At 37.5% G+C, this 24,201-nt stretch overlaps 1 protein-coding gene across 1 annotated transcript in view; it reads right to left on the bottom strand.

Annotated features, from left to right (window-relative positions):
• Positions 1-24,201, bottom strand: part of CCDC34 (coiled-coil domain containing 34) — a 41,645-nt gene that overhangs the window by 8,320 nt on the left and 9,124 nt on the right. Inside the window, exons 3-5 of the mRNA XM_089310358.1 lie at positions 17,085-17,192; positions 7,002-7,160; positions 6,345-6,486 (exon numbers count right to left, since the gene is read on the bottom strand). Of these exons, the coding sequence (XP_089166484.1) occupies positions 6,345-6,486; positions 7,002-7,160; positions 17,085-17,192 (409 nt within the window). The remainder of the gene's footprint in view (positions 1-6,344; positions 6,487-7,001; positions 7,161-17,084; positions 17,193-24,201) is intronic.

Genomic DNA, 24,201 nt, shown 5'->3' with positions numbered 1-24,201 from the left:
TCATACCAGTTTTCTTATCCTATAAAGGATAGGAAACACAATATGGACTTTAAGGCCCAGCATTGTGGTGTACGCTGGCATACCACATGGGCGCCAGTTCAAGTCCCAGCTGTTCTACTTTGGATCCAGCTCCCTGCTAATGTGCCTGGGAAAGTAGCAGGAGGTGGCCCCAATGTTTTGGCCCCTGCACCATATGGGAGATCCAGAAGAAACTCTGGACTCCTGGCTTCAGCCTGGTTGAACCCAGCTGTTGTGGCCATGTGGGCAGTGAACCAGTAGACGGAAGTTCTCTCTCTCTGTGTCTGTGTTTCTTCCTCTCTCTGTAACTCTGACTTTCAATTAATATACGTATATAGACCTATATATATGGACCATAACCTCTTGGGTTCTAATTTCTGCTTCGTGATTTACAGGCTATAAAAGCAACATAAGTTCCGTTTTCCTCTGTGCTTCAGTTTCCTCAACTATAAAATGAAGATAATAAAAGCAACTACTTCATAGAGATTTTTTTTGAAGATTAAAATAGTACATATAAAAGTACAAGAATACTAGGCACATAGAAATTATTCAATATATGTTTGCCATTTTAGTCAATAAAACCCTCCTTCATCTTAACAAATTCAGTAATGAAGGATATTTCCTTCCCTCATCTCTCAAGCAGCACTAGGCAAAACTTCACAACTCACATCTACTAATGACTTCTATTTTCCTCCTACTTTACTGGCTGCTCATTTTTAGGATCCTTGTTGGCTTTTTAAGTTTAAATATTGGAATGCTCAGCCCTCTCTATTTATTTATCTTTTTCTCATATTTATTTATTTATTTGAAAGGCAGACAGATACACAGAGAGGCAGAGATGGGGAGGGGGTAGAGGGTGGGTGGAGGGAGAGAGAGAGAGAAACAGAGAGAGAGAGAGAGAGAGATCTCATCCACTGGATCACTCCCCAAACACCCACAACAGCCAGGGCTAGGCCAGGCCAAAGCCAGGAGTCAACAATTCCATACAGGTCTTACACATGGGTGACAGGATCCCACATAATTGAGCCATCATCTGCTGCTCCCTAAGTGCACTCAGGAAGCTGGACTGGAGGCACAGAGTATACAAGACTCAAATCAGGGACTCTGATGTAGAATGTGGGTGTCCCAAGAAAGGGCTTCACATACTGAGTCACAATGCCTGCCCCAGCCCTCTCTTTTTACTATCTAAACTCTTAGTGGGTAACCTGATTAAGTCCTATGCTTTTAAACACTACCTATATGTTAATATTTCTCAAATTCTATCTCTAACCCTGTGTCTCATGAGCATCAGACGTGTATGTTTAACCAATGTCTCCACCAGGATATTCAGTCAGTACCACAAACCTAACAAATCCAGGATAGAATTCTTAAATACCTCTCTCTCAGACCCTTCTCAGCCAATACATTTCCTCCTATCAATTTTCCTATTTCTAGTCTAGTTATCAACATTCAACTATCAGGTAAAAAGAAAAAAAAAACTAGATATCATATCTTGTTTTCCCTTCTTTCAATCTGACATCCAAAAATTAGTAGTCCTATTTGGTCCACCTCAAAAATATAACCCATGAGGTCGGCGCTGTGGCATAGCAGGTAAAGCCACTGCCTGCCTTGCCGGTATCCCATATGGGCACCGGTTCGAGTCCCTGCTGCTCAGCTTCTGATCCAGCTCTCTGCTATAGCCTGGGAAAGCAGTAGAGGATGGCCCAAGTCATTGGGCCCCTGCACCCATATGGGAGACCTGGCTCCTGATCAGTGCAGCTCCAGCTGCTGTGGCCAACTGGGGAGTGAACCAGCAGATGGAAGACCTGCCTCTCTCTCTGCATCTCCTTCTCTCTCTGTGTATCTCAGACTTTCAAATAAATAAATAAATCTTTTAAAAAAATATAACTCAAATCGATCTATACTTCCTACCATGTGACTACTGACACCTTAATCCAAGCTATCATGGCTTCTTTGTAGTCTACTGAAAAATCTTCCCAGTAAGTCTCCCTACTTCCATTCTTTGCTCCCAACAATTTCCTCACAGCAATCAGAGTAATCTCAAAGTATAAACCAGATGGTATAAATTCCCTGCCTTCCATTACAATTAAGAGTAAGATCTGAAATACTGTTCTTGGAATATACATAAGTGATTGATGATTGAATGACTGAAAAAGTTTTGTTACTATAGTTACAGCTAAAATAAAATCTCCTCTGTGAAACTGGGAGTTTATTAGACAAATATATTCAAATGCCTGAGAATTCAGGCAAATATTCACTATATATTTTCTTTACAGATGAGATAACTGATATCCTGTCAAATTTTGTATTCTCTCTGTACAAGTCAATTAGCTCTGGACATTTCATATATCTCTGAGGTTCTCACTGGTCAGGCCTTTAAATATCATGAAACCCAACGAATTGCTAACATACTATTTTCTGCTTGGAAGTAATTTTCCCAGATTGCTAATGACTTAAATATCTTTTAAAGATTCTACTATCATTTCCTTGCATTGATCAACACAGCTCATCAAACTTAGCAGTTGATTAACCTAGCAGAAATGTAATATATTCTAAATAGGAATCATTCTAAATGAACTTACTGATGCACAGATTGTCACAACAAATTTTCATTAATTGATTATCCCCTAAAAATAACAGACTTTCAAAACTTAATAAAAAGTACTGAGTGCTATTTTAGTAATCATTTGAACTATCCTTAAATCTATTAATAAGATCACTCATTTTAATGTCAGTAAAATATCATTTAACATTCAACATTTTCAATATTAAAAATAAAGCAATGATAATCTGAATTTCAAAACTGGCAGTCTAATTAAAATTAACATGTAAGTGTTTTTACAAAGTGCAACAAAATGTTATTGTCTCAATATTACACATCAATATAAGATTGAGAGTACAAAACAATGCTTTTAAATTTTCTTTTGCTCATCTCAATCCTGATTTTTTTCCTTACAAAACGTGCTTTCAGTTATTTGTAAAATGCCTACATAGCAAAAATTAATTAATTAACTAATTAAAAAAACACCAAAAACTATCAACAAAGATTGTTTCTGATTACTCTAGTATTCTAAATCTTTAGATTGTTCTAAGAGTTACCTCAAGCATACAGTTTAGAAATGCTCATTTTAAAAATTTACTCATTAATTTTTTATTTATTTGTTATTTTTAGTTACTTAAAAGTCAGAGAGCTGAAGACAGAGCTTTTCCATTCACTGGTTCACTCCCTAAATGTTACAACAGCAGGACTGGCCCAGACTGAAGCCAGGAGACTGGAACACATTTCAGGTGTTCTATGTGGGAGGCAAGGACCTAAGTTCTTGAGCCATCACCTGCTGCTTTCCAGAGTGTGCATCAGCAGGAGAGCTGAAATCAGAAGCAGAGTTGTCACTTGAAACCCGTCACTGTGATATTGGATGCAGACTTCTCAAGCAATATCTTCACCACTGTGCCAAATGTCCACCCTCAGATTAATCTTATTAATATTAGCTCATAAACATAAACTAATAACAGAGTATAAAAAACATTGGTTCTATTGGTATTACAGCATAGTTTTAATATAAGCTAAATACAAACACAATCATTAACTATTCAGTCACTTATCCTGCAAAATATGCAAAGGCTACCCTTGAAAGTTTCATAAAAAACAAAATGTAAAAAATACCTTCCTCAATTAACTCTAAGAACTCTATATATACAAATGCAAAAATTAGTACTTGCCAATAATCACACCAAACTTTCAGTTACTGATTGAACAGTAAAAAATAATTGATTTTAACAACAAATAGTTCCAGGTAAAAAGCATGCTATTACCCATGTATACTATCTTTGTATTCTGCATAGAGTTCCAAGGCAAAGATTGCTTCTGGCTTTATGAATTATCACAGATGATGCCCTCTCTGGCTGACTTATCACAGGTCTTTTATTCTTCTTTCCAGACAGATCTTTAGCTTCTTTGGGAGGGGGCATATGAATTGGTTTCCATGGAATTGGATTACAAAAGGCTGGTTCTGGATAGGAATTCCCACTGTAAAAACCTAAAATTATTGAAAAATCAAAACAAAATAAAATATTTTCTTTAGACCAAAAAACAACCAACTTAAAAATTTCTAGAAAACAGTCAAAATATACTGATAAACCAATTTGACGAATTTAATATTTGAACTTGTGAATAGTAAATGTTAAAAGATAAATGAATCTAAGAATCCAAATGACAATAATGTTAAAACCTAGATAAGCAATATCTCCTACAAAAGTTTTACTAAGAAACAAATTTCACAACCATTAAATAAAAAAAATTTCATCTTTTTAACTCAGTATTGGAAATGACTGTTTACTAGTTTCCCTTGTAGACACTGAAGTTTATAGGAAAAAAAATTATTTTGCAGGGCGGGCCTTTAAAGTGGCAGTTAAGATGTGGTTTGGGAAGCTCACATCCCATATCTGAGTGCCTGGTTAGAGTCCTAACTCCTCCAATTCCGATCTAGCTTCCTGCTTCTGCACACCCTAAAAGGCAGCAGGTGACGGCTCAAGTAGTTGGGCTCATGCCACCCACATGAAGACCTAATCTGAGTTGTCGGCTCCTGGTTCCCAGCTTCAACCTGGCTCATCCCCAGCCACTGCAGGCATCTGGGGAGGAATCAGCAGTGCTCTTTCTATCTCTGTTTCTCAAATAATAAAAATAAAATTTTCAATTATTTTGCATATGCGGCTGGTGCCAAAACTCCAGAAAGTTTAACAGGGGCTGGCACCATGGCACAGTAGGTTAATCCTCCGCCTGTGGCGCCGGCATGCCATATGGGCACCGGTTCATGTCCTGGCTGCTCCTCTTCCAATCCAGCTTTCTGATGTAGTCTGGGAGAGCAGTGGAAGATGGCCCAAGTCCTTGGGCCCCTGCACCCGCCTGGGAGACCAGGAAGAAGCATCTGGCTCCTGGCTTCAGATTGGCAAAACTCTGGCTGTTGTGGCCATTTGGGGAGTGAACCAATGGACAGAAGACATTTCCTTCTGTCTCTCTCACTGCCTGTAACTCTCTCAAATAAATAAATAAAATCTTAAAAAAATTATTTTGCATATGTGGCTAAAGTGAATCAAGATTCTTGTTTAGAATTACTGGAATTCTGGATTGCTGTTACTCAAAATCATTTCACAATAGCACTGTAATTCTGATTAGTAATTATGGAGCACTGTACTGACGCATACAAATTGTTTAACCTTGTGAAAGAGGGACATTTTGCAAATCATCACCAAATCCTTCAGTCACTATATACACACAGATTTCAGTTCATAATTTTAGAAAATGTATTGAAGCTAAGAAATAGACACTTAAAATGAATATGGCATTTACAGACAAATTTGTACCTTTTTAGAATTAATTAAAAATGGAAAAATATTAATAAAATAATTTTTCTAGCAATTAATTTCTAGTTAATATATCCAAATCTTTAACTTTATTATCTAAACATCAGCTAAAAACCACTGCATTTTACTCTTTTTTTTTTAAACAAGAAACAACAAAAAAGGAACAGGCCATTCTCAGTAGCTATAATGGATGACCTCTGTGACATATGAGAGAGGCCTAATCCTGACAGCAGGAATGTGTCTTTCAGATACTGAAAACCACTCTGGCTGCATAGATATGTCAACACACACTTCACCAAGATGGTCAAAACAAAGTCTGGTATATGTTCTATTGTGTGAACAAAACAGAATGGGAGTATTTTTAATAATAAATCACTTAAACAAGTGAAGGCAGCTGTCAGCAAGGTATGAGCTTCCAACATGAAGCACAAAGGAAAACATGCACTACCATTTACAATCAGACCAAGCCTAAAGGCCAATGGTTTTTGTGTTTGGATCACATGCTCTCTAATATTTCACCCTGAAAAAAAAAAAAGTGCCAAAGGCATTGGAAGCTGCACCTTAGGAATGGTGAGAAGAGGAGGTAAAATGACCCCTTAAATATATCCTGATTAAGGCTTTATAATCACCAAAAATGTAAGGGAACTATACTTGTGTTAGAAATCATTAAAGCATATGTTTGCAGTTTTGCAACTACTGCCTTTAAGTGTATATATGCATATATATATATATATATATATATATATATGTTTGTGTGTGTCTATACATATCTGATTTAGAGAATGACAATACATTTGTAGTATATCCATAGCAACATAGTAGGTTATAATACAATTCTTCGAAAATAGTAATTTGAAAGAAAAACAATTTTTATACATTTCTATTTCTGTCAAAAAGAAACAAAATGTACAACATTTGCTTCTGGCAAACCATACTTATGTAAACCACATAACATAAAAACTAACCTGTAAGTTTTCCATTGGCATAACCATAGCTCTTTGCAGCTGGACGAGGTTTATTTTTTGCATTTTCCAACCATTCTTTAAACTTTTTTTCTGCTGTTTCCTTTTTCTCCTGTAATTCAGCTTGTCGTTGTTTTTCTTTTTCCTTAAAATGACAAGACCAAAGAATTTCCAAGGATATTCTATGACTAGATTTTCCCATTTAAATGCTACTGAATTTCAGCCCAGGTGCTTCCCACCTGAATGGATCACTCACCATGATGTTAAATAATTTGAGAACAAAATTATGTATGACAAGGGATGTGATATTAAGGTGACAGCAAATCCAAGAAAAAAAGCTATTTTCTATTTTAAAGGAATAGTAATGTATATAACACAATAACATGATTTTTCACAAAAATATTTAAAATCAATAATGGCAATGAAAAGTTTTGAGTTTGACTGAAAAATATTTACAGGCTTATTAATATTTCTCAACTTAAAGAAAACCACAAGTGAATATTTCAATCTGAAGGTTAAACAAAGCATAACAGAATAAATACGGATAGCTGCATTTATTTTACGCTAAGATAGTCCCAAATATGATTATATACTTTTTCAAAACTGTCACATATGAATACCACAGTCAGGTATTCTAACCAGTCACTTTAATAAAAATACCTTCTCTTTCTTCTTCTTCTCACATTCTTCAGCTTTTTTTTTCTTTAACCATTCTTGATATTTTTCTTTTGCTTTTTCTTGCAAATGTTCTTTCTCCAGTTCCTTTGCTGCCTTTTCTTCCATTTCTTTATTAATTTTTTCTTCCCTTTCTTTTCTTTTCTTAAATAAAAATAGAATTTTAATTGAAATATGCAATTATACACATCTAAGGAAGGGCTATTATATATATATATAGTAATTTTCTAAACTTCAATTATTTCTTAAAATAGGTGGTATCATGTTGATTAAAATAGGTTGGTACAATGTGGTTTATGAAAATAAATGAGTATAACATACCTGAAATTACCTGTTCAATGTCAGTTTACCTGCTGGGCTGTAAGTTTCATGAGGTCAGTGACAAAGATAATGCTTATCAACATATACGTAGAGCCTGGAGCAGTGCTAAGTAAATAGGCAATCAGTGAAGATTTGATGAATAAATTAGCAAATAAAAATTGCAATGCTAAATTATCCTGAATCTTATTTTTTTAATGCATATTTTCCCACACACAAAAGTAGAAGCCATAAATGTACGCATTTCCTGGATAGTTTACCACTACAAATACCTGGGTTAAATCTCACCATCATGAGCTATTGTTGTGACATAGCGGGTAAAACTGCTGCCTGAGATGCCAGCATCCCAGAGTGGCACTGGTATGAGTCCTGCCTGTTCCACTTCTGAACCAGCTGCCTGCTAATGTGTCTAGGAAAAGCAGTGGAAGATGGCCCTGCATCCACCGGGGAGACCCAGAAGAAGCTCCTGGCTTCAGCCTCTCCCAGTCTTGGCCATTGCAACCATTTGGGGAGTGAACCAGAGGATGGAAGATATCTCTCTCTCTGTGTCTTCCTGCTTCTTCCTCTCTCTGTAATTCTGCTTTCAAATAAATAATAAATATTTTAAAAAGCTACACAGGACAAATAAATAATGCCCATTAAATACTGTATGCCATGGGCACATACAGGCAAATCTCTGGCTATATAATTGTTTTTATTTTTTTTAAAGCTTTTATTTATTTATTTGAAAGGCAGAATTACAGAGAGGAAAAGAGACAGAGAGAGACAGAAAGATCACCCATCCACTGGTTCACTCCCCAAATGACTGCAAAGGCTGGAGCCAGGCTGATCTGAAGCCAGGCGCTTCATCTGGGTCTCCCACATGGGTGCAAGGACATAAGGGCTTAAGCCATCTTCCACTGCTTTCCCAGGCGTACTAACAGGAATTTGGGTCATAAATGGAGCAGCCAAGAACTGGCACCACAACTCCTATGCCACTGTGCCAGCCCCTTAGGCTATATAATTATTACAGAAACCAGAGGTCAGCAAACTAAGAGCCAAAGGTCAAATCTTGTCTACCAGCCAAACATTTGCGAATAAAGTTTTACAGGAATGTGGCTACTCCTATTTGTTTACATATTTATTGTCCATGGCTACTTTTGCACTGTAATAACAAAGTTGAATTTTTGTAACAGAGACTATATGGCCCCAAAAGCCTAAAATATTTACTATCTATACTGGTCCTTTACAGAAAAAAATTATTGATGTATGTTACAGAGTATACTCAATGTTTTTTCCTTTTCATTCAAAAGAAAATCTACCATACACCTGAATTCAAAATAACCAACACCATAGCTATTTCTTTTTTATCAAAGGCTCAGTAAATAATATACAAGACATAAAAGCATCCTTCATACAATATATGTTCAGTGCTATGTAGGAAAAGTAGGACTTCAAAATCAAAGCCTGAGTCAATCTGCAAGCTGCTGCATTCCCTTCTTGCTGGGCAGCCGGTATCTGTGAAACAGAATCTTTCCTGAGAACTCAATAGCCACTGCAACAATGCTGGACTTTAACAACTTTCCACTGTCAGGAAACTGAAAAAGATCTTGTAGCACATCTGGCTTGACCTGTGTGCCTCATGACTCTCTACAACCTCACAAGGAACTGTCAAAAAAGTTTTGACAATGTTTTTATTGAGTGCTAAATACTGAGTACTAATTATGGTTCTTAACCATTCTACATACTTCATGTGTATCAACTGAATTAATCAATTAGTCCCTACAATCTCAGAAAAAATACTACTATCCCATCTTACAAAGGAGGAAACTAAGGCACAAGGAGGGTAATTTGCCTACACATAGATGGTGAATGGCAGAGCACTACAGATCATACAGACACCAAATTTAGAGGATGTTAAAAACAATTTTTAGAAAAAAATTCAACAATTTAAATGAAATGTCAAAACTGCTTAAAATAGGGGTGGGTATTTGGCACAGCGGCTTGTTGCCACTTGAGACTCCCACATCCCAAATTTGAGTGCCTGATTCAAGTCCCAGCTACTCTACTTCCAATCCAGGTCCCTGATAACGTAATTCTTGGAAGCAACAGGCGATGATGATCAAGGACTTGGGTCCCTCCCATCTATGAGGGAAACCTGAATGGAGTTCTGAGCACCAGGCTTAGGCCTGGCCCAGCCTTAGCTGTTGTGGGCATTTGGGACATGAACCAGCAGATGGAAGATTGTCTGTCTCTCTCTCTCTAACCCCCTTTCAAACAAAATGAAAATTTAAAAAAAAACAAATTAACTCCTTAAAATTTACCATTCCCTAGAACTAACATAAGAAGAACTAGTCTGCATAACTGTCTACTTGTAAAAACAGTTCAAAATCTAAAACTTTTCCACAAAAAACTCCAGTCCTCCAGTCTCTAGATTTACTGTTAGATTCTATTACAACTATAAGGAATAAATAACTACATACATTAATTTATAAAACAAAGTTCCTTTATAAATTCAAGCTTATTTAAAGAACCCAGCACTATACTCATAGCAAAACCAGACATGGAAATTACAAGATAACACCAGAAACAAAGTTAACTGCTCTCATGACAAAAAAAAAAAAAAAAAAAAAAAAAATCTAGCACTTACAAAAGATTATAATACTAACAAACATTAAAAACTAAAAAATGCTGATGAAAATTTTAAAAATAAATGGAAAGAAAAATCATATTTATAGATTTAAAACTGATATTACTATGACAGCAATTTTTTCCACAACATGTTTAACACAATACCAATAGTGTCAGGCACTATTCAAGCAGGAATTACTAGGGAAACTGAAAAGATGATTCTAAATTGTATATGGAAAGATGCAGAGCAACTAAAACAAGTGTGAAAAAGAAGAAAAAGGTTGAGTGATTTACACTACGTGATTTGCTAGAGGCAAAGGGAAATTTCCCCTCTGCTCCAAAGGTCTGCTGGGATAAACTGGCAAAGGTTGAACAGGAGAAAAGGGATACAAATTTATTAACATACACAAGGGAGAAAAAAAATCAAAGCAAGGGGAAAATCACAAAAGTGTGATTACCCACTAAGTCAGCATTATTCAAAAGCTTATTTATTTAACCCTTTTTTTACAGGGGTAGAAATGTAGCCAATTTTGAGGGCTTGGGGGAGAAGGGCCATGAGGCAGACTATGGAAGATAGGGAATGATATGCACAGCAAGCAAGGGTTGTCTCAGTATGCAGATAAAGGCTCCTAGGTATGGTCAGGTGTCAGACCCCCAATTTCTTCTTTCCATGGAAAGAAGCTGGCATGGTGTGAGATGCACAGGTCTGCATCCACTGTTACTTTACTTTTGGACAGCTTTTCAGAATCATTCCTGTATCTGCAGAGTCTGCAGTTTCTCTAAATAACTGGACTATGCCAAAGAAATATATCTGAGAGACCAGCAATGTGGTATAGTGGGTAAAGCCACCACCTGCAGTGCCGGCATCCCGTATGGGCACCAGTTCAAGTCCCAGCAGCTACACTTCCAATTCAGCTCTCTGCTGTGGCCTGGGAAAGCAGCAGGAGATGGTCCAAGTCCTTGGGCCCCTGCACCTGTGTGGGTGACCTGGAAGAAGTTCCTGGCTCCTGGCTTCAGATCAGCCCAGCTCTAGCGGCTACAGCCACTTAGGGGGTAAACCAGCATATGGAAGACCTTTCTTTGTGTCTCTTCTTCTCTCTCTCTGTAACTCTACCTATCAAATAAATAAATAACATCTTAAAAAAAAAAAGAAAAAGAAAAAGAAAAAGAAAACTCTGGGGCTGGTTCCGTGGCACAGTAGGTTTAATCTTACGCCTGCGGCGCCAGCATCCCCTGTGGGTGCCGGTTCATGTCCCGGCTGCTCCTCTTCCAGTCCAGCTCTTTGCTGTGGCCTGGGGAAGCGGTGGGGGATGGCCCAGGTGCTTGGGTCCCTGCACCCACATGGGAGACCAGGAAGAGGCACCTGACTCCTGGCTTCGGATTGGCGCAGCTCCGGCCGTTGCGGCCATTTAGGGAGTGAACCAACAGAAGGAAGACCTTTCTTTCTTTCTCTCTCTCTCTCTCTCTCTCTCTCTCTCTCTCTCTCTCACTGTCTGTAATTCTACCTGTCAAATAAATAAATAAAATCTTTAAAAAAAAAAAAAAGAAAGAAAACTTAAATGGGAGGGAATGTTTGTATTATATACATCTGACAAAGGATTCTTACAATTTAACAATGCTAAGTCATATAGTCTCCAAAAAAATGGGAAAAGATTTAAATACATACAAAACTGAACAAAAACAGCCAACAACAAAAGGATATAGAATTAGTCAATAAGTATTATGGGCTGAATTGTGATGTCTCCCTAGCCCTTCAAATCCTATGTTGAAACTCTCATTCCCAATGTGACTATATTTTGGAGAGAGGACATTTAAAGAGGTAATTAAGTTCAAATCAGGTTATAAGTGTAGACTCCTATCAAAAGAGAAAGAGACATAAGGGATGTGTATGTAGAAAGAAAAGGCATTTGATGAGACAGAAAGACAGCCATCTGAAAGCCAAGGAGAAAGTTCCCCAGAGAAAAGAAACCCATAGACATGTTCTTCTTGATTTCCAGTCTCCATAACTGTGAGAGAATAAATTCCTGCTGTTTATTCAACCCAGTCTGTGGTACTGTGTTATGACAGCTCTAGAAGACTAATACAACAAGCTTAGGCAGATATGCTAAACATCATTAAATCTCAGGGAAATGAAAATTGAAACAACACCAATACTACAGTCTCAGTAGAAGGACTTAAAATGAAAAAGGCTGACAAAATCAAATTTGGCAAAGATGTGAAGCAATTGGAATTTTTATACAATAGTAATATGAATATATTGTGCAGCCCAGCAATTCAACTACTAGGCATTTACCTAACAGAAATGAAAATGTCCACAGAAATGAAAACAAAATGTCATAATTCATAATAGCCTAAAGCTGAAAACAACACAATTGTCTACCAGCTAGTGAATGGTCAACTTACTGTATTCCACAGAATACTACTTAGCAATAAGAAGGAACCAGAAATATATGAACTATCAGGATAGACTTAAAAACAAAAGAAGCCAAACACAAAAAAAGTATATTCTTTATCATTTTTATATGAGATTCTAGAAAATGTAAATCTAATTCACACTAACAAAGAGCAGATTAATGGTTTCCTTTGAGCTGGGGATGGCTGAGGACACAAGAGTGGGAGATAAATGCAAAAGGAGATAAGGGGGCTCTCGGGGGGGACAAAAATGTTCTCTATATTTACTACGGTGCTACTTAGTTACACAGGTATGTAAGTTGGTCAAAACACATCAAACTTGAGCAGGGGCATGTGGTTCAATGGTTAAGACACCCACATCCCATATCAGACTTTAAATCCCATCTTCACTTTCTATTCCAGTTTCCTGCTACTGTTCACTCTGAGAGCCAATAGGTGATGGCTCAAGTTCTTGGGTCCCAGATACCCACGTGAGGAACTCAGAACACGAGTTATTGGCCCCTGGCATTGGCTTGGCCCAACCCCGTATGTTTTGGGAATTTGGGGGAGTGAACTAGTGGATGGAAGATCTCTTTCTGTCTCTCTGTCTTAAAAACAAAAAATAAATAAATAAAATTTTAAAAAACTTAGCAAATTTAAAATATGTGTATTTGTGCAAATTATAGTTCAGTAAAATTGATTTTTTTTAGAAAACTCAGACTTTCTGTAGAATTTAAACTAGAGAAAACAATGTTTTCAGCCAGCCAAAGAACACAGCAGTATCTTTAATATGGATAGAGTAGCCAGCCACTGAGTATCTTCACATTTTCTAGCACCAGACACAACACAGTAATAAATCTTCCTCTTTCAAGATGGTGTCCTTTGTTTCTCAAAGATGGAGAACCATTGTTTCTTACAACTAAAGGAAACTTGGGAAACAACTGGCTACTTAAAACTTCTGACTTTGTTTTGGTTCCTCCAGTAGTACCTGGCACATAGTAAAAGCTGAGTAAATATTTGCTGAAAGCATGAATGATACACTGATAGTGTTATCAACAACATACCTTGTAGAAGTGAATTAATTTTTTACATTAAAAAAATCAGTTGTGCCTTGAGAATTTAACACAATTTTATTTTTAAATAACTTTCTTAAAAAAACTGAAAGTAGGATTCTTTAAAAAATATGTGGTAACACATAAAAAGCAAATCTAGAAAATAAATGAGTATGGTACCACAAATGTAAGAGAACCAGTTGAGATAAGCCATTTATTATGAAAAAGATTTAACAATTTATAGTCATATTATAAGAAACTGGCTTTGCTAATGGATACATAAATTCTTTTTGTCTGATTTTTTGTTATAAAACAGTGAACACGACTTAGAAAAAAACAGCAGTCACAGATACAGCTAAAACGTGAATGAAGCTGGAAGCAGCAGAGGACCACACACCATGCAATGTAAACAGAAGAGAAAAAAGCTAGATGCCAGACAGGAAGAGAAGAACCAGGAGAACAGTCTTTACAAATAGAGGTAAATGTAACTAAGGCTGAAATAAGAAATCTGATAGGTTTTAAAGAAAAAAGAAAGTTAGAGTAATCAATTATTCCTTAACATGTAAGAGTTGTGCTGAGAAGGTAAATTTCATTTCTCAGTGTTCATTTTTGAACTATTCGCAACCTTATGGAATTTTGCCTTCAATAATTAGTGATTTACGTGAGGGCAAGCCAGTTTCCTCCAAAAGAAAGAATTTTTTTCCCTTCAAATAATTGGATTAGGTCTACTGCCACTAATTAAAACAATGAATGTATCATCTATCTCTCAGCAGTATCTTAAATTCTTAGACAAACAACAACTATGATTGGCATGGTAACATTAGCTTAATGGAGTTAGAAGATAAGAGAGGCTTTTAGAGGAGCAAGCATACTATTCTGCAGATGTAAAACCATTTTGTTTTAAAGTTATAAACTTAGAATAAGGTACCATCTAAAGTTTGGTAATAGTCACAGACTTATTTTATTTCAGTATTTATTCACAAAGCAGTTTCTTACTACACTATGGAATGAAACAAACTAAAAATCACAATCATTGATTTCTGATATAACCAGCACATACTTTTATGGTTACAGCACATTTCCTTCTTATCATACCTAGATGCAAAAGCTATGTCATCTTTAATTTACTGAGCCTATTTACTTGATAATCCTATTGACTACTACTGGACTTTAGACTAAACAATAGTTAAGGACAAAAAATAAAATTGAAATTTTTAAGCTCTGTCTGTAATTTAAACATCTGTCCAAATTCATAAAATTAAATAATAAAAGCAGTGCCATTCTAAATATGTAAAAATTACAGCAGGAAACAAATCCATAACAGAATAAGTATTGCTTAACTTTCTATGTGTAACCCAAAAATAAGACTGCATTAAAATTGAAAGAAAAATCATCCACACATTCATTTATTCAATTAACATGTGCATACTATATGCAAAGCATTGTTATACCTTATAATGGTAAAGGCAGTATAAAAAATAGCTTCTATTAAGCTAAATATTAATAGCAACAAAAATGTATATACATAAAACAGAAGGCAGCTTATGCTAAGGTGCATAAGAGTAGTATAAACTGAACAAGGATTCATAGGAAAGACTAGCATGTGATCAACAAATTCTTCACGAAGAATGAGGCCACGTGTTAACATGAAAATATGGAAGTGAGAAATAGTACTAAGAACAAAAGTACTATGGAAATTCCTCAAGAACACATTTTCAGGGGACTAGCAAACAGAACCTAAAAGCTCAAGATTTCTATGAAATCTAGAAAAATAATGTATAATTTATGTTCTCTATTAACAGATTTGTGCTTGTTCTAGTATACAAATAAAACATTTTTCCTCTCAAGATTTTCCAGTAGAAATAATATTGCATGAGAATAGACCATGATTATCCAGGACATGTTCCCAAAAGAACCGCAATAGGAAGCAACAGCATGATATCAAAGGAGTGACAGGAGGGGACACAGCTGAAATGAAAGCGTTAGCCAGTTAGAACAGGGATGCAGTGGGGCCAGCTGTGGCACAGAAAGTTAAGCCTCCTCCTGAAATGTCAGCATCACATGGCCACCAGTTCAAGTCCCAGCTGTTCTACTTCCAATATAGCTCCCTACTAATATGCCTGGGAAAGCAGAGGAAGATGACCCAAGTACTTGGGCCCCGCCCCCACCCACCCAAGTGGGAGACCAGAAGAAGCTCCTAGCTCCTGGCTTCAGCCTGGCCCCGCCCCAGCTGTTCAGGTCATTTGGGGAGTGAACCAATGAATGGAAGATCTCTCTCTCTCCCTCTCTGTATCTCAGCCTTTCAAATAAATAAGTATATCTTTTTAAAAAAATTTTATTCAGAGGACAGGGGAGAATCATAAAAAATACTTTTTGCTCTGGAGAATGGCATGCCAGACTTCTTCAGCAAGATTAGTCTGGCAGAGATGTAGTGAATGAGTTGATTCATTCAAAAAATATTTGGCCCTATCTGTATATGTGTCAGGTACTGATTTAGTTGCAGGAAAAATGAAAACAGTATAAATCCCTGACCTTAATGAACTTATATTCTAGTATGTGAAAGTAGGCAAGAAATAAGTTAAAAAATATAATGAGGGGACCAGCGTTTCAGTATAGAGGATAAAGCCAATGACTGTAGTGTAGCCATCCTATATGGACACCAGTTCGAGTCCCAGCTGTTCCACTTCCATTCCAGCTCCCTGTTAATGGTCTGGAAAAAGCAGCAGCAGACAGCCCAAGTCCATGGGCTCCTGCAATCCATGAGGGAGACCTAGAAGCTCCTGGTTCCTAGCTTCGGCCTGGTACAGCCCTGGTCACTGCGGCCATTGGATACTGAACCAGCAAATGGAAGATCTCTATTTCTCTGTCTCTCCTTCTCTCTCTTTATAACTCTACCTTTAAAATAAATAAATAAATCTTTAAAAGAGAAGAAATGATGAGATCATTCAGGAAGAGGGTGGTAGTAACTGTTAAAGAAAAAAAAAAGGGAGATGAGGGGCCAGGGTTGTGGCACAGTGGGTAAAGCTTCACCTGCATTGCCACATCCTGTATCAGAGTGCCTGTTCACGTCCTGGCTACTTCACTTCTGATCAGCTCCCTGTTAATCTACCTGGGAAGGCAGCAGAAGATGGGTCCCTGCCCTCCATATGGAAGACCAGGACAGAGCTTCTGTCTCCTGGTTTTGGCCTGGCCCAGATCTGGATGTTGAAGTCATTTGCAGAGTGGACCAGCAGACTGAAGATCTCTCTTTTTCTGTCTCTCCCTCTCTTTCTGTAACTCTACCTTTCAAACAAATAAATGAAAAAGAAAGAAAAGGAAATGATAACCAGGAACAACATAGGAATTCTGATTCTGTGAGGTAAATCAGAAGGCAAAAGAAATAACAACAGAAACAAGGGAGATAGGAAAATGGTTCCATGAAGGGAGAATGGACAAAAATGGAATCATTTTGGATATGCAGGCTAAGAATTGGCCATTGACCTAATAGACAGATACTAGGGGATGACACAGGAGGGAAAAATGACAGAATTAGAGGGCAAAAGGCATAGACAGAGATTTGATAAATGTCCATGATGGTTGGGGGAAGTAGGGAATACCAGAGAAGAAAGAATCTAAGAGAAAAAGAAGAAAAACCTAGGTAATGAGGGATAGGCCTGCCAAAGAGATATCAGCATATGTTTGTGTGTGCATTTTTTACCTGTTCATTCTTTTTCTGAACCCATTCCTTGTGCTTTTCTTCAGCAATTATCTTTCTTTTTTCACGTTCTTCCATTTCTTTTCTTTTTTCTAGTTGTTGATTTAATTCCTGTAGATTTTATTTAAACAAAAGATAGCATTTAACAGAAGTACCCAAATCACATAGTTTTAAAAAAGCTAAGGTTAATCAAATTAAACAAGAATATAGTTCCCTTTACAGAACACATACTAACGGTGACAATAACTATTTAAGTAACTAGTATATGATGAAAGCAAGCACTGGTAAAAATCATTTTTTAGAAATATATATAATTGCTTGGCAGCAATACACTAGTTTCTTAGACTAAACTTCAACTAAATTACCCTCATTGAAATCAACTTTCCCACACATAAATTTTGGCATCGTTGCAAGCTATTGGCAGTAGCTCAAGAGAATTGCAACTTTTTTTTTTTCACGGTTATAAAAAGCTTCTAGATTCTTAACGAAGATAAATGATAGGAATTAAGTAATCCCTAAATTAAAATTCTAATTCAGAGTTAAACCAAAGGAGAAACATAAGGAAGCTATTCAATTTTCCTTAGGGAAAAAAGAATCCAGAGTTTTCTTCACTGATTTTATAGCTTGTGGAATATAAAATAAAACCACATTCATATCCCAGGTTATTTAACTGCCTTGCTTTCACTCGAATCTACACGTTTGGGCATTCTTCAGGGGAAAGAATGTGAAAGGTATGGCCCAATAAAACTATGAGTTGAATGCCACCACTCTGTCACTCATCAGGGAAATTACTGCATTAGTTGAGGATGTTGTTCAAACTAGACTTCTCTAGGAACTCTACAACCATAATTGCTGGTTATTTCTCTTCTCTCTTTAGATACTAATAATTAGATACTTTTGCATATCTTCTATTGGTCTGCTATTCTTCACCTTTTCCCTCTTTTTCTCAAAGACCTACCTATCTGGATATGGATAGGAGAGGGAAGGAAAGTTTCATAACTCTCAGACTGATTCCCGTGTTTTAAATAAAGGTAAAACATGACATCATGATTTACTTTTGCATTTTAGAATGGCTGCTCACAAGATACTTGTCTTCCACAATCTCTCCTCAAAATTCTGTTGCATAGAAAATAGCTACGCCCCTGGCCAGCGCCGTGGCTCACGAAGCTAATCCTCCACCTGCGGCTCCGGCACCCTGGGTCCTAGTCCCGGTTAGGGCGCCGGATTCTGTCCTGGTTGCTCCTCTTCCAGTCCAGCTCTCTGCTGTGGCCCGGGAAGGCAGTGGAGGTTGGCCCAAGTGCTTGGGCCCTGCACCCGCATGGGAGACCAGGAGGAAGCACCTGGCTCCTGGCTTCGGATCGGTGCAGCGTGCCAGCCGCAACGCACCGGCTGTAGTGGCCACTTGGTGGGGGTAAACCAATGGAAAAAGGAAGACCTTTCTCTCTGTCTCTCTCTCTAACTCTGCCTGTCTTTAAAAAAAAAATAGCCACCCTCACTTCCCTCAGAAAGTGTTCCAACTTTTCAACTCTATTTTCCCAAAAGCAAATATCCATCTTGGTTTTTAAGGATTCTTTACCCTCTACAGTTATTATTCCTTTATTATTCAATACATCTTTATGAAGTACCTACTATTGAGCTAGCAAGAACTAAGATATCTATGTGTGTATGCATGTATTTATCTATGTATCTATTGAGATAAAATACTAGAAACCTTGATCTAACCTGTTCTTCAAGACATCAAGTAATTAAGTGCTACATTTTAAGTTATTGTCTATAATAGGAAAGGTATGACGAAGAGAAATAGTGTAGTCAGAAATGGGGCCGCCAGCATTGTGGTTTAGTGAGTTAAGCTGCTGCCCAAAATGCCAGATCCCGTATGGGTACTGGTTCAAGTCCAGGCTGTTCCACTTCTGATCCAGTTCCCTGCTAATGCACCTGGGAAGAAGGGGAGGATGGCCCAAGTACATGGGCTCCTGCACCAATGTGGGAGACCCAGATGAAGCTCTTGACTCCTGGGTCCCAGCTGTTGCAGCCATTTGGGAGTGAACAATAAATAGAAGATCTCTCTGTCTCTCTCTTTGTCTCTACCTCTCTTTCTCTGTAACTCTTACAAATAAACAAAATTAATCTTTAAAAAAAGAAAAGAAATGAGCACAATGAGGAACACTGAAAGATGATTTGAAAGGAAGGGAGTGACTGAGTGTGCAGAAAAAATTAGAGTGTGGTATTAACTAGATGGAAAAAGAATGAAACAGATACAGCAAATAACATTATGAAGTGAAAATACAAAGCAAAAGAGAAGATTTGACACTCTTTGTGACAAAGGCTGAAGGATGCATTTAAAGGATCAGAACTATTCTGAGGCAGATAGACTAGGAGGCTGCAATATGAGTTGCAAGAGGAAGAAAATCTGGACTTGTGTCAAGAAGCATGGAAAGGGAAAAATATCTGATACTTTATGTATTATACAGATATCTGATGACCTATATTTTTATGTACAATACAGATAGAGATATACTGACTTGACAGATTATATAGCCAATTTCCAAGTCTTAATTTTTATTTAAGAAAACTTCAAATGTATGAATAAAGACACAGTTAATTACATTTACATACCTTTTAAAGATTCTTCATAAAACTAAATTTAAAAAATAAGAACTTGTACTCCTACTTTATGGTTGCCAAATTTGAGTTAATGTTGACAGAGGGATTAAAGAAGGAAGGGTCAAAAAGTACCTAGAAAAATGTAACCACTGTCCCAAATAGTGCTCCATCTTCAGCAACTATGTTCAAATAATTTGCCAACTGGGAATATACATCACATTGTGAAACATAACCTTCTCTTCCAAGGCCAGTGTTTTTTAGAATTTACCAGTCTGATGAGTCCATCTCAGCCATGGCTGTTGTGGACATTTGGGCAGTAAGCCAACGGAAGGAAGAGTTCTCTGCCACTCCCTCCTTTTCTCTCTGCTTAAAATCAGAATTAGCCAAATACCATATATAATTTAGGGCAGCTGGCTAGGAAATGTTTTCAAGTAATAAAAATATAAATAAAATGACCTACAAAACCAATATGCTAGTTTTTCATAATACTAATGTTAATTGCTTAATATATTTATTATCTTAACAACAGTAACAAATGTATAAGATGCTGGAAATTTTGTAATTTTAATGGTTTAAAATAACGCTTTAAAGATTTATTTACGTATGTACTTATCTGAAAGGTGGAGCAACAGAAAGAGAAGGAGAGACAGGGAAAGAGAGAGATCTTCATCTGCTGTTTCATTCCCCCAATAGCTACAATGGCAAGGGCTGAATGGCTGAAGCCAAGAACTTTGAACTCCAATGGGGTCTTCTATGTGGATGGCAGAGGCCCAAGTACTTAGGTCATCTTCCACTGCTTTCCTAGGCACATTTGCAGGAAGCTGAGCAGCTGGGACTCTAACCAGTGCTTTGATAAGGAATGTAAGCATTGCAGGCTGCAGCTTAACTACACCATAATGCCGACCCTTAAAATAATTTTTTTATTCAATCCCACAGAATCTGAACAAATTGAAAGATCAGTTGCTGAAATCAAATTTAAGAATGGGGGTGATATTTTTAATGATCCAATCACCCTACAGGTTTTTTTTTTATTATTTAAAATTTTAAAATTTATTTTCATTTATTTGAAAGGCAGAGAGATAGGGACAGACAGAAACAAATCAACCATCAACTGGTTCACTCCCCTAAGTGTCTACAACAGGCAGAACTGGGCCAGGCCAAAGCCAGGAACATGGAACTCAATCCAGGTCCCCCACTTGAGAGGCAGAGACCCAAGAACCTGAGCCACTACTTGCTCCTTCCCAAAGTATACATTAGCAGGAAGCTGGATCACAAGCCAAGACACCCTGATAAAAGATGTGGGCATTCCAAGCTGTGGCTAGCCACTGTGCCGAAAATCTACCCTATCATTTAATTTAAAGGATGAAAATAACAAAGCTGAACTAAGTTCAAAAACAAATACAAACTCTGATGCATTTAATTCCCAAGTACGATATTGTGGAAAAAACATTTGAATTGAATGTCAAAAGAATTAGATTCCATTCCCATATCTGTTACTAACTGACACCTCTGCAAAGCTGTTTTTCTGGCCTTCAGGCTTTTTAGCTTCAATAGGAATATGAGACTAACAATTCCTTATGGTTAAAAATTTATGCTTTTAATGATATGGGTTGTAAACAAATTAGGGGATATGGTAAACAAAGACAGAAAAATAGGACTTAGAAAACAAAGAAGAAAAGTCATGAAAACAATGTGAATAGAATAGCTCAAAATGAGCTAACAAGGAGTTGACTAGTTGGCCTATAATACCTCTGGTATGACAGAAATATAAGACTCGTGTTAAAATACTTTATTTATTTCAGAGTTAGGTAATGAAGTAGTCATAAGAAATGCCAAACTAATACTGATCCATGAAAAGGTTTTAATCTGTCAACCAAATTACCAGTAACTATATTTTGCTAAATGCTTCATCAAGGTTGTGAGGACTCTATGTTCATTATTTTAACCTATTCTCAACACAAATATTCACCACAGTTATTATTATCTCCTTTCACACACAAAAATAACTTTTACAGAGGGCATCCTATGTACCAGGCTTGAGGTTCATTTAGGCATTATGATGCAAATATGATTCTGCCTCTTTCACTGATTAAGCAATTGAGGCACAAATGTTAACAATTTGCCTAAATTCTCATTTTTTTAAAAAAAATGTAAAAGATTTATTTATTTATTTTAAAGAGTTACATAGAGAGAGAGGAAGAAACAGATCTTTCATCCACTGTTTTCACTCACCAGATGACAGCAACAGCTGAGTCTGGGTCAGGCTAAAGCCAGGAGCTAAGAGCTTCATTGAGTCTCTACGTGGGTGGCAAGGGCGCAAGTACTTGGGCTATCCTCTACTGCTTTTCTTAGGCCATTAGCAGGATTGGAGATATAGCAGCCTGGACACAAACCAGTGCCCATGAGGATTTCAGTGTTGTATGTACTGGCTGTACTCACTATGCTGGCCCCTAAATATTAATGCAGAAATGATCACTCAAGAACTTGTGCTTTTGGGGCCTGCACTGTGTTGTAATGGGTTAAATTGCTGCCTGCCATTCTGTTATCCCATATGGGTGGCCAGTTTGGGTACAGGCTGTCCCACTTCCAATACAGCTCCCTTTTAATGCACTTGGGAAAGCAAAAGAAGAGGGACCAAATGCTTGGGCCTTTGTTACCCACAAGGGAGACCTGGATGGAGTTCCAAACTCCTGGCTTCGGCCTGGCCCAGCCCAAACCGAGTTGGCCGTTTGGGGAATGAATCAGCAGATGGAAGATATCAGCAGATGGAAGGAATCAGCAGATGGAAGATATCTCTCTCTCTCTCTCACCTTAAAATAAATAAATCTTTGAATTTGTGCTTTTAACCATTTCACTACTGCTTCTCTATCATCTGGCTTAAAGATGAAGAAACCAATACCAAGAAAATTTAAGTAATTTTCGCAATGTCACACATTCAGAAAGGTAAAACTTCAGTTTTGTTGTATGTAACTCCAAAGCCCAGGCTCTGCCACTAGTTTTCTGTACTTTAACTAACAACATTCTTTGTATACTGACTGAAAATGAAAGTGATTGAATGAAAATGACTAGAAGTGACCCTCTTTTTCTTCATGTAGTTAAGTGACTACAGATCAAGCAAATATATAAACGAACTCTGCTTTACTACTAACTCACTAGACCATCAGTGTTTTCTAAGTGATGAGCCCAAAGTCAATTTATTTTTTTAAAGATGTTTGTTTATTTGAAAGGAAGAGTTACACACACACAGAGAGAGGGAGATAAGGATATACAGAGAGAGGTGTTTCATCTGCTTATTCAAATAGCCACAATGGCCAGGGCTGGTCCAGGCTGAAGCCAGGAACTCAGAACTCCATCTAGGTCTGCCTTGTGGATGGCAGAGGCCCAAGCGTTTGAGCGATCTGCTGCTGCCTTCCCAGGCATATTAGCAGGAAGCTGGATCAGAAACAGAGCAGTCAGGACTCTAACGAGCACTCTGATATGGGATGCTGGCATTGCAGGGAGTGACTTAACCTACTGTGCCACAGCACGGGCTCTGAAAGTCAATTTAATGAGTTTGATCAGCCTTCAAAAAAGAGCAACAGAATACAATACTGGGTTTTGCACAAAGTTAAGACATTTTTTTCAGACACATTTCTATATAGGTAAGCTTTAATGTGTAACAAAGAAAAAATAAAGATTCCTCACTGTTAACAAATGTTTTTTAAAGCCATTTCAATGAAAAATGGAACTAATAAATGTTAAATTTTTTTTTTTTTTTGACAGGCAGAGTGGACAGTGAGAGAGAGAGAGACAGAGAGAAAGGTCTTCCTTTGCCGTTGGTTCACCCTCCAATGGCCGCCGCGGCCGGCGCGCTGCGGCCGGCGCACCGCGCTGATCCGATGGCAGGAGCCAGGAGCCAGGTGCTTTTCCTGGTCTCCCATGGGGTGCAGGACCCAAGCACCTGGGCCATCCTCCACTGCACTCCCTGGCCACAGCAGAGGGCTGGCCTGGAAGAGGGGCAACCGGGACAGAATCCGGCGCCCCGACCGGGACTAGAACCCGGTGTGCCGGCGCCGCTAGGCGGAGGATTAGCCTAGTGAGCCGCGGCGCCGGCCATAAATGTTAAAATTTAAAGTGGAGGTAAGAGAAGGAAGAGTCCAAGGTCTCAAAAATACACATGAAAAATGAATGAAAAAGTCTTAAGAAGGCTATAAATTAAGCAATAATATAAATAATAACAATAAATAAAGCAAAATAATCCATCTTTATACTTTGGTTCACTTAACCCTTACAAAAATCCTGTGCCACAGGTATTTATTTTATTCCTTTTATACAGATTCGGGAAATTGAAGCAAAAAAATTGAAATAACTTGTCTAAGATCACTTAGCAAGTAAAAAGGCTAGAACTAGGGCTTTTACTAAACCTTCCTGGCACCAAACCATAAAGTCTCTCTCAAGCCCTGTACCCTGCTAAGAGAAAAGAAATGCTATTCAGTACAATTATCCAGGAATTCTAGAATATGAAGTATCATGCAAT

This window comes from Oryctolagus cuniculus, chromosome 1 (assembly GCF_051225735.1).
Source record: "Oryctolagus cuniculus isolate XC-2025 breed Fujian yellow rabbit chromosome 1, ASM5122573v1, whole genome shotgun sequence".
In the NCBI taxonomy this organism is placed as follows: Eukaryota; Metazoa; Chordata; class Mammalia; order Lagomorpha; family Leporidae; genus Oryctolagus; species Oryctolagus cuniculus.
The sequence above is the reverse complement of the archived record's forward strand: the minus strand, read 5'-3'. Positions and strand labels throughout refer to the sequence as shown.